Genomic DNA, 13,301 nt, shown 5'->3' with positions numbered 1-13,301 from the left:
ATGAAATCTTTGTCTAATTACAGTGTGCATTACCTGGGGATTTTACTGAATATAAATTGTAACTTCATATGTGTTCATCCAAAGGGCGTACAACATATACCAACGAGATATTCACATAATCATCTTAGACTTGCCAAAGTTTCATTTTTCATAACTTGAGTAAATATGATTTGTTTTTAAAATGTTTTACCAAACAGTTACAGATACTCACCTATTGAAAATAAAAAATGTTTCCGCCTCTTGATGTTATCGTCAGTATCTCGTTCCGAGAACATTTTAAAGAGATCTCATGGGTGGCTACAATTGCACGAGACATAAATATCAAGTCAATGTTGATAGGCACTGAATGTGCCATTGTTATTTTACGTCCCAGTGAAAGATTTTTCACTGCTAATCCCACGGGTTTAATGGGAGTTTTTCCCCGAGTACAAAGGTTTATCAACACTTTAGCTTTCACTTCGAGTGTAATTGCAGGCTGGAAGGTCAGAAAAAGATCAGACTTATCAAAAGCTTGATTATGGCATAATTAAAATTAAAAAGTAAATAAATGAATTGCCATTCCATTTTTGACTTCATTCTTTTTTCTTGACCTGAGCATCGAAAAAAAGACACTAACTGTGTGTGTGTCGTTGATTGTTCTCTCCATAATTCGGGTTTCAGAAGGTGGAACCGAGCCCTCGCAGGACTCGAAGTATCCACCGTCGTTTCGGGGAGGGATCGTGATTCATGGCTAAAGTTGTGAAGTTGTGTTGGTATACAATATCAATTCCGTGCATGAATGTGTATGTTCAATATAACCTACGCACGCACACACACACACACACACACACACACACACACACACACACACACACACACACACACACACACACACACACACACACACACACACACACACACACACACACACACACACACACACACACACACAGTTAGTGTTTTTTGTGGTGGGACAACCATTATTTAAAGAAAGCTGTAGGGATGGTTTCACACAATCATTTCTTGTGACCATCCCTACCTTGTTTACATACTTTTTGGAGGAACATCCCTATATCCTTTCGTACTTTTAAAAAATGTTTTTATTACTTGTTTCTTTACTTTTTCAATGTGTTTTCATGCCGGAGAATTTCATTGTTATTGCACGGAATTATTTTTTTTGCTTAGGATTTGTGTTGCATTTAATCCGAGCAGTTCCCCCCCCCCCCTTGCAGGTGGAATTATGTAGGTACAGAAGGGGAACTTGAAGTGGAGTACAATCTTTGCTGAAGCTAGTTTAGTGACTACATTGATGTGATGGTAATTTCTGGTTCTAAAGTATTTTGCCAAGAGTATGTGACAAGAGCGCCTTTATTAACTACTAGCAGAGTACCCACCCCATGGGTTGGTCGAGTTTGCATATTACGTGCTGAAAAGAAGTATAGTCTGTATTTTGTAAGAAGACTACAAATGTTTGTGTGGTGTGCGCTTAAAAGGTTTCAGATGGTCTAAAGGTCTAAAGAGTATGTTCCAATATTAGTGTCGAAGGGGTCAAAAAGGTCTAATCTCTCAAGCATGTGAAAAGGTTTTTAAAACGTCAAGTGGTCTCTCTGGCTTAGGGGATAGCATGAAATTTAGTAATAAATAAAAAAACGTTCAGCATACTGAACAAAATGGCTGAGGAGGATGTAAGAATACAGGGTGGGGAAAGGGAAAGGGAAATATTACCCCACCATACTCTCCTGCTTATTTTATATAGATTTAAACCCATAACCTCTGAGATTCCAGCCCCTATCCTCACAACTAAGTGGCATGTGCTTAACGAATTAGTAATGCCATAACTAATTTGTACTTTTATATTCATTTGACTTTGGCCTTGGTTGTGAGGTCAGTCGGGAAGTCCTGTGACGTTTGCTCATGGTATTTACATGCAGGCATATGGAGGGTACCTCAGCATCGTGCTCCTTGGAACGAGTCAAGGACTCTTCAAGTGCGCAGTCGCTAATGCTCCAGTGACTGATTGGAGAAACTTTGGTGAGACCTTCAACCTGAAATCATCACAAATGCTTTTATTCTTAACTCTCACCGGTTTGTCCGGGTTGTTCGCCAGTTTTCTAGCGTCTCCCTTCCTTACTTTACATTTCTCTAATAGTCACTTACCTGGAGTTTTATTTGTTTTCCTCAAAGAAACTTTGTTAGTTCCACAGAAAACATCAAACACTAATTGGATTCCTTCTACAGTGGAATCTAGATGATAGATGTTGATGTTAAACTTTGTGGAGTGTCCAAGAGATCATCAACACCTATGCTTTCCATCAGCATGGAGTGTCTTTGACCGTGCGGAGCTATTTGCAGCTTCAGTCATTAGTCGAGCCTCAGCAATCCTGCTGGACAATGTTTCTTTGCTGTTTTTGTTAATTTGTTGCAATAACACTTGGTCTCAGACTGAGAAGGCCCAACATAAGGGCATGAAGAAACAAACTTCCTCTGAAGTGGAATAATTAGAGCATGAATAAAGTATAACGAGACCATTGAATATTCGATGGAACATTTGGTCTTTTCGAAGAAAACGTCCACAGCCTGATTGTATATCGCAAGCAACAGACAACAGAACTTGCACGATTACTGTCAAGACATGAGTTTGTTTTGAGTCGATCAATAATTAATAATTGAGGCCTACTGTAACTATTAGTAGTAAAGACAACCTTACAGTCACACGTTCAACAATTTGCTAAAATGGTGTGATCAAAATATTCCAGACAAACCACCTGCTTTCCTTTGGCCACCATCTTCTATGAGCATCGATTTTGTTGTAGAAACCCCTCTCCCACCTGCTCCCCTGCTCCAAAACCAAACGACAGACCATCCTTCATATTGAGGTCCACCTCACAAAAAGCTTGTCCAAAAGACTCTCTGCCATATGAGATGTGACGAGCGGATGGAAACTGAGGAATTGTAATTATTATTTAGTATTAGTAATATTTTTTGAACAGTGACCTTCACGGTCTCTGGCATTGAGCAGTAAAATTTCTAACCTGTAGATAATGCTTTCGTTTGTGATAAAGAAATGTTAATTTAAACTGATTTACACCCCTCGAATGTTCGTTGTGTGCTTGCATCTTCGTGTCATTAATGGACGTGCGTGTAGCGTTCCTTGTGAGTAACCGAGATTGTCCCATTCGTTCTTCAGCTTCAGCTTTCTCGGAGAGATACTTGGGGCATCCTCATCATTTCGAGAAAACCTATGAAGTACGTCTCACTTTGTGAGTCAATACTGAGATTGACGGTCAGTCCCGTTAGTCCTGGATTTGTCCTACCATTTATGTCGGCGCATTGCACTGCTAATTGGCGCCACCACACTTCGCCTTGTGATGACTGACCGATCAATGGCCGAGTGTCCTTCTCTTCATTCTTCCGTGAAAACAACGTCTTGGCTTTCTCTCTCACTCCATGACCTTTGACCCCCTTAGGCCTCGAAGGCGGCTCACCGGCTCGGAAAGGTGTTGGACCAGAAGCTGATGCTGCTGCATGGCACAGCCGATGGTAAGTGCTCGACCGGTCCCCTGGAGCACTTTCCCACATCCTTCCGAGTATCCATTCGAGGACGGCGAGAAGCTCTTTGTCATAATTCGATGCAATAGTGTGGAAATGAGAGGCACATATCGGGAATCTCACCATTTTGTTGTCCCCTACTTACCCGATGTGTGGATCGCATTTGTGCAAGTCTGCCTTTGTCGTTCAGGATTGCCATTTGTCATCGACAAGACACGAATTCCCTAATGTTGTTTAATTTGATTCATCCTGGGAAGAGAAGCTCTGGACTTACTTCATGAATATGAATAGATTTCTCATTTTTCTTTCTTGCTGTTAATTTACTCAGTTCACTATTTACGGCAGCCTTGATTTTGGTTTTTTTCCCCCCACGATGTGCAATTTCTTTTGTCCCTTTATTCTTTCAGAGATTGTTCATTTTCAACACACAGCCGAATTGATCAAAGAATTAATTGCCACCAATGGTAACTACACGTTGCAGGTAAGAGAGCATGTTCATTCATCATGCCTTAATACCTGTGTCAGCAAATGGGCCCAAAGCAATTTTGATAACCACTGTATGAGGCAGACATTCAACTTTACAAACACTTAATGATTTAACCACTAACTTGATATTTCACGAAAATCCAACACATCACACCATAAAGACTCATTATAATCCAACACATCACATCACTGAGACAATCGAACTCATTAATCCAACATATGTCACATCAATGAGACAATCACTCATTATAATCCAACATGTGTCACATCAATGAGACAATCACTCATTATAATCCAACATGTGCCACATCAATGAGACAATCACTCATTATAATCCAACATGTCACATCACTGAGACAATCAGACTCATTAATCCAACATGTCACATCAATGAGACAATCACTCATTATAATCCAACATGCGCCACATCAATGAGACAATCACTCATTATAATCCAACATGTGCCACATCAATGAGACAATCACTCATTATAATCCAACATGTGCCACATCAATGAGACAATCACTCATTATAATCCAACAAGTCACATCACTGAGACAATCAGACTCATTAATCCAACATGTGTCACATCAATGAGACAATCACTCATTTTAATCCAACATGTCACCAATGAGAAAATCACTCATTATAATCCAACATGTCACATCACTGAGACAATCAGACTCATTAATCCAACATGTGTCATCAATGAGACAATCACTCATTATAATCCAACATTTGTCACATCAATGAGACAATCACTCATTAATCCAACATGTGTCACATCAATGAGACAATCACTCATTATAATCCAACACGTCACATCACTGAGACAACCAGACTCATTAATCCAACATGTGTCACATCAATGAGACAATCACTCATTATAATCCAACACGTCACATCACTGAGACAACCAGACTCATTAATCCAACATGTCACATCAATGAGACAATCACTCATTATAATCCAACATGTGTCATCAATGAGACAATCACTCATTATAATCCAACATGCGCCACATCAATGAGACAATCACTCATTTTAATCCAACATGTGTCATCAATGAGACAATCACTCGTTATAATCCAACATGTCACACCAATGAGACAATCACTCATTATAATCCAACATGTCACATCACTGAGACAATCAGACTCATTAATCCAACATGTGTCACATCAATGAGACAATCACTCATTATAATCCAACATGTGTCACATCAATGAGACAATCACTCATTAATCCAACATGTGTCACATCAATGAGACAATCACTCATTATAATCCAACACGTCACATCACTGAGACAACCAGACTCATTAATCCAACATGTCACATCAATGAGACAATCATTCATTATAATCCAACATGTGCCACATCAATGAGACAATCACTCATTATATTCCAACATGTCACATCATTGAGACAATCAGACTCATTAATCCAACATGTGTCACATCAATGAGACAATCATTCATTATAATCCAACATGTGCCACATCAATGAGACAATCACTCATTATATTCCAACATGTCACATCATTGAGACAATCAGACTCATTAATCCAACATGTGTCACATCAATGAGACAATCACTCATTATAATCCAACATGTGTCACATCAATGAGACAATCACTCATTATAATCCAACATGTCACATCACTGAGACAATCAGACTCATTAATACAACATGTGTCACATCAATGAGACAATCACTCATTATAATCCAACATGTGCCACATCAATGAGACAATCACTCATTATAATCCAACATGTTCCACATCAATGAGACAATCACTCATTATAATCCAACATGTTCCACATCAATGAGACAATCACTCATTATAATCCAACATGTGCCACATCAATGAGACAATCACTCATTATAATCCAACATGTCACATCACTGAGACAATCAGACTCATTAATCCAACATGTGTCACATCAATGAGACAATCACTCATTATAATCCAACATGTCACACCAATGAGACAATCACTCATTATAATCCAACATGTCACATCACTGAGACAATCAGACACGTTAAACCAACATGTCACATCAATGAGACAATCACTCATTATAATCCAACATGTCACATCACTGAGACAATCAGACTCATTAATCCAACATGTGTCACATCAATGAGACAATCACTCATTAATCCAACATGTGTCACATCAATGAGACAATCACTCATTATAATCCAACATGTGTCACATCAATGAGACAATCACTCATTATAATCCAACATGTCACATCACTGAGACAATCAGACTCATTAATCCAACATGTCACATCAATGAGACAATCACTCATTATAATCCAACATGTGTCACGTCAATGAGACAATCACTCATTATAATCCAACATGTCACACCAATGAGACAATCAGACTCATTATAATCCAACATGTCACATCACTGAGACAATCAGACTCATTAATCCAACATGTGTCACATCAATGAGACAATCACTCATTATAATCCAACATGTGTCACATCAATGAGACAATCACTCATTAATCCAACATGTGTCACATCAATGAGACAATCACTCATTATAATCCAACACGTCACATCACTGAGACAACCAGACTCATTAATCCAACATGTGTCACATCAATGAGACAATCACTCATTATAATCCAACATGTCACACCAATGAGACAATCACTCATTAATCCAACATGTGTCATATCAATGAGACAATCACTCATTAATCCAACATGTGTCATATCAATGAGACAATCACTCATTATAATCCAACATGTGTCATCAATGAGACAATCACTCATTATTATCCAACATGTCACATCACTGAGACAATCACTCATTATAATCCAACATGTCACACCAATGAGACAATCACTCATTATAATCCAACATGTCACATCAATGAGACAATCACTCATTGTAATCCAACATGTCACATCGCTGAGACAATCAGACTCATTAATCCAACATGTGTCACATCAATGAGACAATCAGACTCATTAATCCAGCATGTGTCACATCAATGAGACAATCACTCATTATAATCCAACATGTCACATCACTGAGACAATCACTCATTATAATCCAACATGTCACATCACTGAGACAATCACTCATTATAATCCAACATGTTCCACATCAATGAGACAATCACTCATTATAATCCAACATGTGCCACATCAATGAGACAATCACTCATTATTATCCAACATGTCACATCACTGAGACAATCAGACTCATTAATCCAACATGTCACATCAATGAGACAATCACTCATTATAATCCAACATGTCACACCAATGAGACAATCACTCATTATAATCCAACATGTCACATCAATGAGACAATCACTCATTGTAATCCAACATGTCACATCACTGAGACAATCAGACTCATTAATCCAACATGTGTCACATCAATGAGACAATCAGACTCATTAATCCAACATGTGTCACATCAATGAGACAATCACTCATTATAATCCAACATTTCACATCACTGAGACAATCAGACTCATTAATCCAGCATGTGTCACATCAATGAGACAATCACTCATTATAATCCAACATGTGTCACATCACTGAGACAATCACTCATTATAATCCAACATGTCACACCAATGAGACAATCACACATTATAATCCAACATGTGTCACATCAATGAGACAATCACTCATTATAATCCAACATGTCACATCACTGAGACAATCAGACTCATTAATCCAACCTGTCACATCAATGAGACAATCACTCATTAATCCAACATTTGTCACATCAATGAGACAATCACTCATTATAATCCAACACGTCACATCACTGAGACAACCAGACTCATTAATGCAACATGTGTCACATCAATGAGACAATCACTCATTCTAATCCAACACGTCACATCACTGAGACAACCAGACTCATTAATCCAACATGTGTCACATCAATGAGACAATCACTCATTATAATCCAACATGTCACACCAATGAGACAATCACTCATTATAATCCAACATGTGTCACATCAATGAGACAATCACTCATTATAATCCAACATGTCACATCACTGAGACAATCAGACTCGTTAATCCAACCTGTCACATCAATGAGACAATCATTCATTAATCCAACATTTGTCACATCAATGAGACAATCACTCATTATAATCCAACACGTAACATCACTGAGACAACCAGACTCATTAATCCAACACGTGTCACATCAATGAGACAATCATTCATTATAATCCAACATGTCACACCAATGAGACAATCACTCATTATAATCCAACATGTGTCACATCAATGAGACAATCACTCATTATAATCCAACATGTCACATCACTGAGACAATCAGACTCGTTAATCCAACCTGTCACATCAATGAGACAATCATTCATTAATCCAACATTTGTCACATCAATGAGACAATCACTCATTATAATCCAACACGTAACATCACTGAGACAACCAGACTCATTAATCCAACACGTGTCACATCAATGAGACAATCATTCATTATAATCCAACACGTCACATCACTGAGACAACCAGACTCATTAATACAACATGTGTCACATCAATGAGACAATCACTCATTCTAATCCAACACGTCACATCACTGAGACAACCAGACTCATTAATCCAACATGTGTCACATCAATGAGACAATCACTCATAATCCAACACGTCACATCACTGAGACAACCAGACTCATTAATCCAACATGTGTCACATCAATGAGACAATCACTAATTATTAATGCAACATGTCACATCGCTGAGACAATCACTAATTATAATCCAACACAAGCCACCATTGAAACAATCAGACTCATTATGAGTCAATATGTCACATGTAAAGACATAAGTCTGTCTGAAGTCGGCATACGTATCCATCCATCGGGACAATACTCTGTACAGAGCGTCAGTGCTGCCGAAGCAGTCTCCTGGGCTATTGGGCACAATCCTGGACGGGTTGTAACTCCGACGCAGGATACTCAAATGGCTCAATCATCCCAGCAAACTGGTACTCATTTTGTCGACCTTGGAAGGATGACAGGCTGAGTCAAACCCACCTGGTATTTATTCAATAGCTCAGGACCCTAAGACCCTAAGCCTGTCACCCTAACTATGAAGCAAACACCAGGCTATTATATATATTAGCAGGGGTACTCGGCATTGCTCGGGGCCAATTGAGAATTGACACCGAAAAGGAAATGAGGACAAAAACATATTTATTTCACAACTTGAATTTTCCTAAAAACATAGCAAAACACTTACATACACTAACACAAATACTAAAAATGAAATAATGACATGAAGGAGTCTCTTTGTAAACAATGTTCCTGATCTTGCCTTCTGGTGCAAAGTAATGTAAACGTTTTTTCATTCCGCCTACACGAGAGCATCCCACATAACGCTGCCCATGAGAAAACCAAGGATTGTCAAATTTAGTCCAAACACCTGTAAAGATTGTCCTTGAGCCTTGTTAATGGACATTGCAAAGCTGAGTTGGAGGGGGAATTGAAGTCTCTTGAATCCAAAGCCTGTGTCAGTTGGGGTGATAGGGATCCAAGGCAGAAAGACATCTTCACTTTTGATATTGCTCTCGAAAGGAAAAAAAATCTCCATAAAGCAACGCAATTTTCACACACGTCTCACAATTTTGAACTCGGAAGGGAAATGTTAGGTGGAGAAAGTGAGAAACTCTAATTTGCCGTTGGGGGGGGGGGGGAAGGGAAGGTGGGAACGGGTCACAACATAGCCACACCTGCAAACCGCCACAATAAATAAATAAATAAATAAATAATGAACTTCGAATTTGATTTTGTGATATCATTAGTCATAGTCATAAAAACCAAGTAGCGCATGTTTAGGAGGAGGTCAGATTTTGTCTTTGTATCAACTTTGGTGGTAATTGGTCCAGGATTGTAGAGTGGGCTTGATTGGCATTTCACACACACACACACAGTTACACCAGACAGAGATATACAGAAAATGACTTTTATTTACAAGATATATGTGTGTGTTTATCTGTATATTTCCTTTATTTAATTTATAAATGTGAAAGACTTTGAGAAACAACACCTGAGCCGTTGTTTTAGGGGTAGCCCTTCCAAACACTGGCCATATTTGGATGACATGCATTTACCATGAGTGATTGGTAATACAGGTTTTTGTATCTGTGCTAACACCATACTGTGCATCTCATTTCCAGGTTTATCCAGACATGGGGCATTTTTTGACAGACAAACGTGCCAGGAGGCACCAGTACAAAGCGATGACCAATTTCTTTGCTGAGTGTTTCCAAAGGCATGACAACCCAAAAGAACATATAATTGATGAAGACTACGAAGACGAAGAAGAGTGATGTCACGCGTGAGGTCATGAACTAGGGAGGCGGGAATGCACCGGCACGTTCCCCCGAAAGAGTTTATCTCCGGCGCTGCCCCAAAGGAGATGACCGTGGAATAAGCGTAGTTGTACTTGAGGCAAAGACTCTCGATTCCTTTGGGAAGGTTTTGCTCCAAATCCTGAGGCAGATCCACTGGGCCCAAGTGTGACTTAGAACGATTTTTGCTGCATGACCTCACAAACGATCTGCCAAGTCAAACTGAAGATCCCATCATCACGACGAGCATAACAACCGCCATCTTATATAAGTTTGCGCTGTACATACTTTGTTTCTGAAAGTCACACATATGCTTTTAAACGAGAAATGGCTGGCAAGATTGAAATGTTCTCACGTTTTACTGTTTGTTATTCGCCTTTCACTGGCCATTTATCTTTGTGACATTATTGGCTTTGACAAACAAGCTTTGACACAAAGAAGAAACAAACTGCTCTCCCGGCAGTTCCAATTTGTTCACAATTCATTAACAGCCGCTGTGCTGGTGAAACTCAGTTCCAGTGTAACAGCGTCAATGTAACTTTGTAAACAAAAATCCATCACACCGACATATGTGCACATTGACATATCTATGTTTGGCCTAATAGGTGTCTGCTCCTCTCCAGTACCTGCTCCAGACAATCACTCTGCAGGAGACAATACAAAAATTTAGAGCAATTTCGCCATCAATATATGAAGAGAGTGTTACTTTGGGTGCCTGCATCATTGCTCGAATAACCACACTCCTTTATCAGTGTTCACTCGGGCTGCAATACGTGATTGTATACCTATGATGGGAATCGTGTACATTACAAAAGGGGAAAAGTATCAGCCATCCAAATGGTGCCGTGGTGTCACAAACGATTTGTACACTGAGCTACCCTTTAATAGTATGATGAGAGCAACCGTTGACTCCTACAGGTCAGAGGTCACGCAGGTAAACAACCAACAGCAAATAATTAAATTGACCGTAAAGGAAAAGTGCGTTATGGACAATTTCTCCATCGATCTGGAAGGCAGGAATTGCAAAGAAGAGTAAAAACGGCTTGGTTTGAAAATCATTGCTTTTGAAAGAATTTTGAGTTCTTTTTTTAATATATTCACACAAATTAAATATGTCGGGCTGTGCGCAGCATCGTCCATGTTGGGATACGGATTCAAGTCACCATAACAATGAAAGGAAGATTTTGATATACAGTGTGGTCCAAAATGATGTGCAACTTTTTAATTAACTGTTATATTTTTAGGAATATCCAAAAAAAAATTTTCCTAATAATACACAGCATTAGTTAAATTTTTGTTCAGTACAGTGAAAAGATGCTTCAACAAGCAATAGGAGTGATATAATTAGTAGTTTAAGTGCTAAATCCAAGCACCTTGGTTTTGGAGGACAGCTGCCACATAGACACTGAAGTTGTCGATGACTCTGCTAAGAACTGGAGTTGGTATGCCTCTGATTTCCCATCTGATGTTATTTTTCAACTCCTGCAGTGTCTGTGGGTTGTTATTGTCGAGATTAGCTTTGAGGGACAATCAAAGCTCATCGTCAGGAGAGTGAAGAGGCCATGGGTTGTCCATCCAACGAGAAATTAGTTGATCACCGGGAAATGTCGTCTCAAAAACTCCAAAGTACCATTAGACGTATCTGGTGGTGCACTGTCTTCCTGGAAGATAACTAAATTCATTGTGATGTCTTGCTTCCTTCTCATTACCAGAAGGAATCTTCTCTGCAACATGTCCAAGTATCAACGTGTGTCGACTCACTGGATGGCTGGCTTCATTATATTATCGAAGAAGAAAGGTCCAATTATACCACCATTTCCAATAGTACATCATACCGTTACTTTTGCCACAGAAACTGGTTGTTCCAAATGTTTGGGTGGTTGGTGTTCTGCCCAAAATCGAATGTTTTGTTTGTTCCTGAACCCACTGAGATGGAAGTGGGGCCTCATCACGAAGATATTCTCTAGAAAATTCTCGTCTTCTTTGATCTGCTGGGCAATGGTGATGCAAAAATAGAAACACGCCTTCTTAATTCTTCCAGTCTGGTGCTGTAGTAACTGGATCTTGTGTGATACAATTTCATGTCGTCATGTATAATTCTGACAATGGTCATGCAAGAAGTTCTCACCAGCTATGCAAGTCAGAGTGTCGATTTATTCAGAGGAGCCTGCAAAGCTTTCCTTACAGCCTCTATCTTGTCGGTTGTTCTCACTGAAGGTTTTCAACTGCTGTGTCCTTTAATTTGGTTTATCACACTTGTGTCTCTAAAATTATCAATAACATGTTTGATTGTTTTGTAATGTGGATTTTTGGGATCTGGATAGACCCTACAAAAATGCATTCGAGTAGAAACATATGTCGTCATCACAAAAAAACGTCCCTAAAATAAGCATCCATTGGGGTACAAATAGAATATTCGATGTGGTTGAAGCATCAATGAAAAAAAAAATTAAATAAAAAAACTTTAAACTTTGTTCTTTAGACCACCTGAAAATAGAGGGTCATATATATATATATATATATATATATATATATATATATATATATATATATATATATATATATATATATATATATATATATATACATGTATATATATACAGGTATATATATATATATATATATGTATATATATATATACAGTTTATATATATATATATATATATATATATGTATATATATATACAGTTTATATATATATATATATATATATATATATATATATATATATGTATATATACAGTTTATATATATATATATATATATATATATATATATATATGTATATATATACAGTTTATATATATATATATATATATATATATATATATGTATATATATACAGTTTATATATATATATATATATATATATATATATATATATATATATATATATATATATGTATA

At 38.0% G+C, this 13,301-nt stretch overlaps 1 protein-coding gene across 5 annotated transcripts in view; it reads left to right on the top strand.

Annotated features, from left to right (window-relative positions):
• The window catches only part of LOC147028193 (inactive dipeptidyl peptidase 10-like), a 504,934-nt gene extending 492,042 nt beyond the window's left edge, over positions 1-12,892 (top strand). For all 5 annotated transcript variants that reach the window (XM_085878340.1, XM_085878345.1, XM_085878341.1 and 2 more), the window contains 5 exons: positions 1,911-2,010; positions 3,167-3,225; positions 3,447-3,519; positions 3,936-4,009; positions 10,221-12,892. In XM_085878340.1, the coding sequence (XP_085734466.1) occupies positions 1,911-2,010; positions 3,167-3,225; positions 3,447-3,519; positions 3,936-4,009; positions 10,221-10,373 (459 nt within the window). In that variant the 3' untranslated portion in view covers positions 10,374-12,892. The remainder of the gene's footprint in view (positions 1-1,910; positions 2,011-3,166; positions 3,226-3,446; positions 3,520-3,935; positions 4,010-10,220) is intronic.
• The last annotated feature ends 409 nt before the right edge of the window (positions 12,893-13,301 follow it).

The sequence above is a fragment of the Eptatretus burgeri genome, chromosome 4, assembly GCF_056783735.1.
Source record: "Eptatretus burgeri isolate ZD-2024b chromosome 4, Ebu_testis_v1, whole genome shotgun sequence".
NCBI classification, from domain to species: domain Eukaryota; kingdom Metazoa; phylum Chordata; class Myxini; order Myxiniformes; family Myxinidae; genus Eptatretus; species Eptatretus burgeri.
Note: the sequence above shows the minus strand (reverse complement) of the source record. Positions and strands in the feature narration are given on the sequence as shown.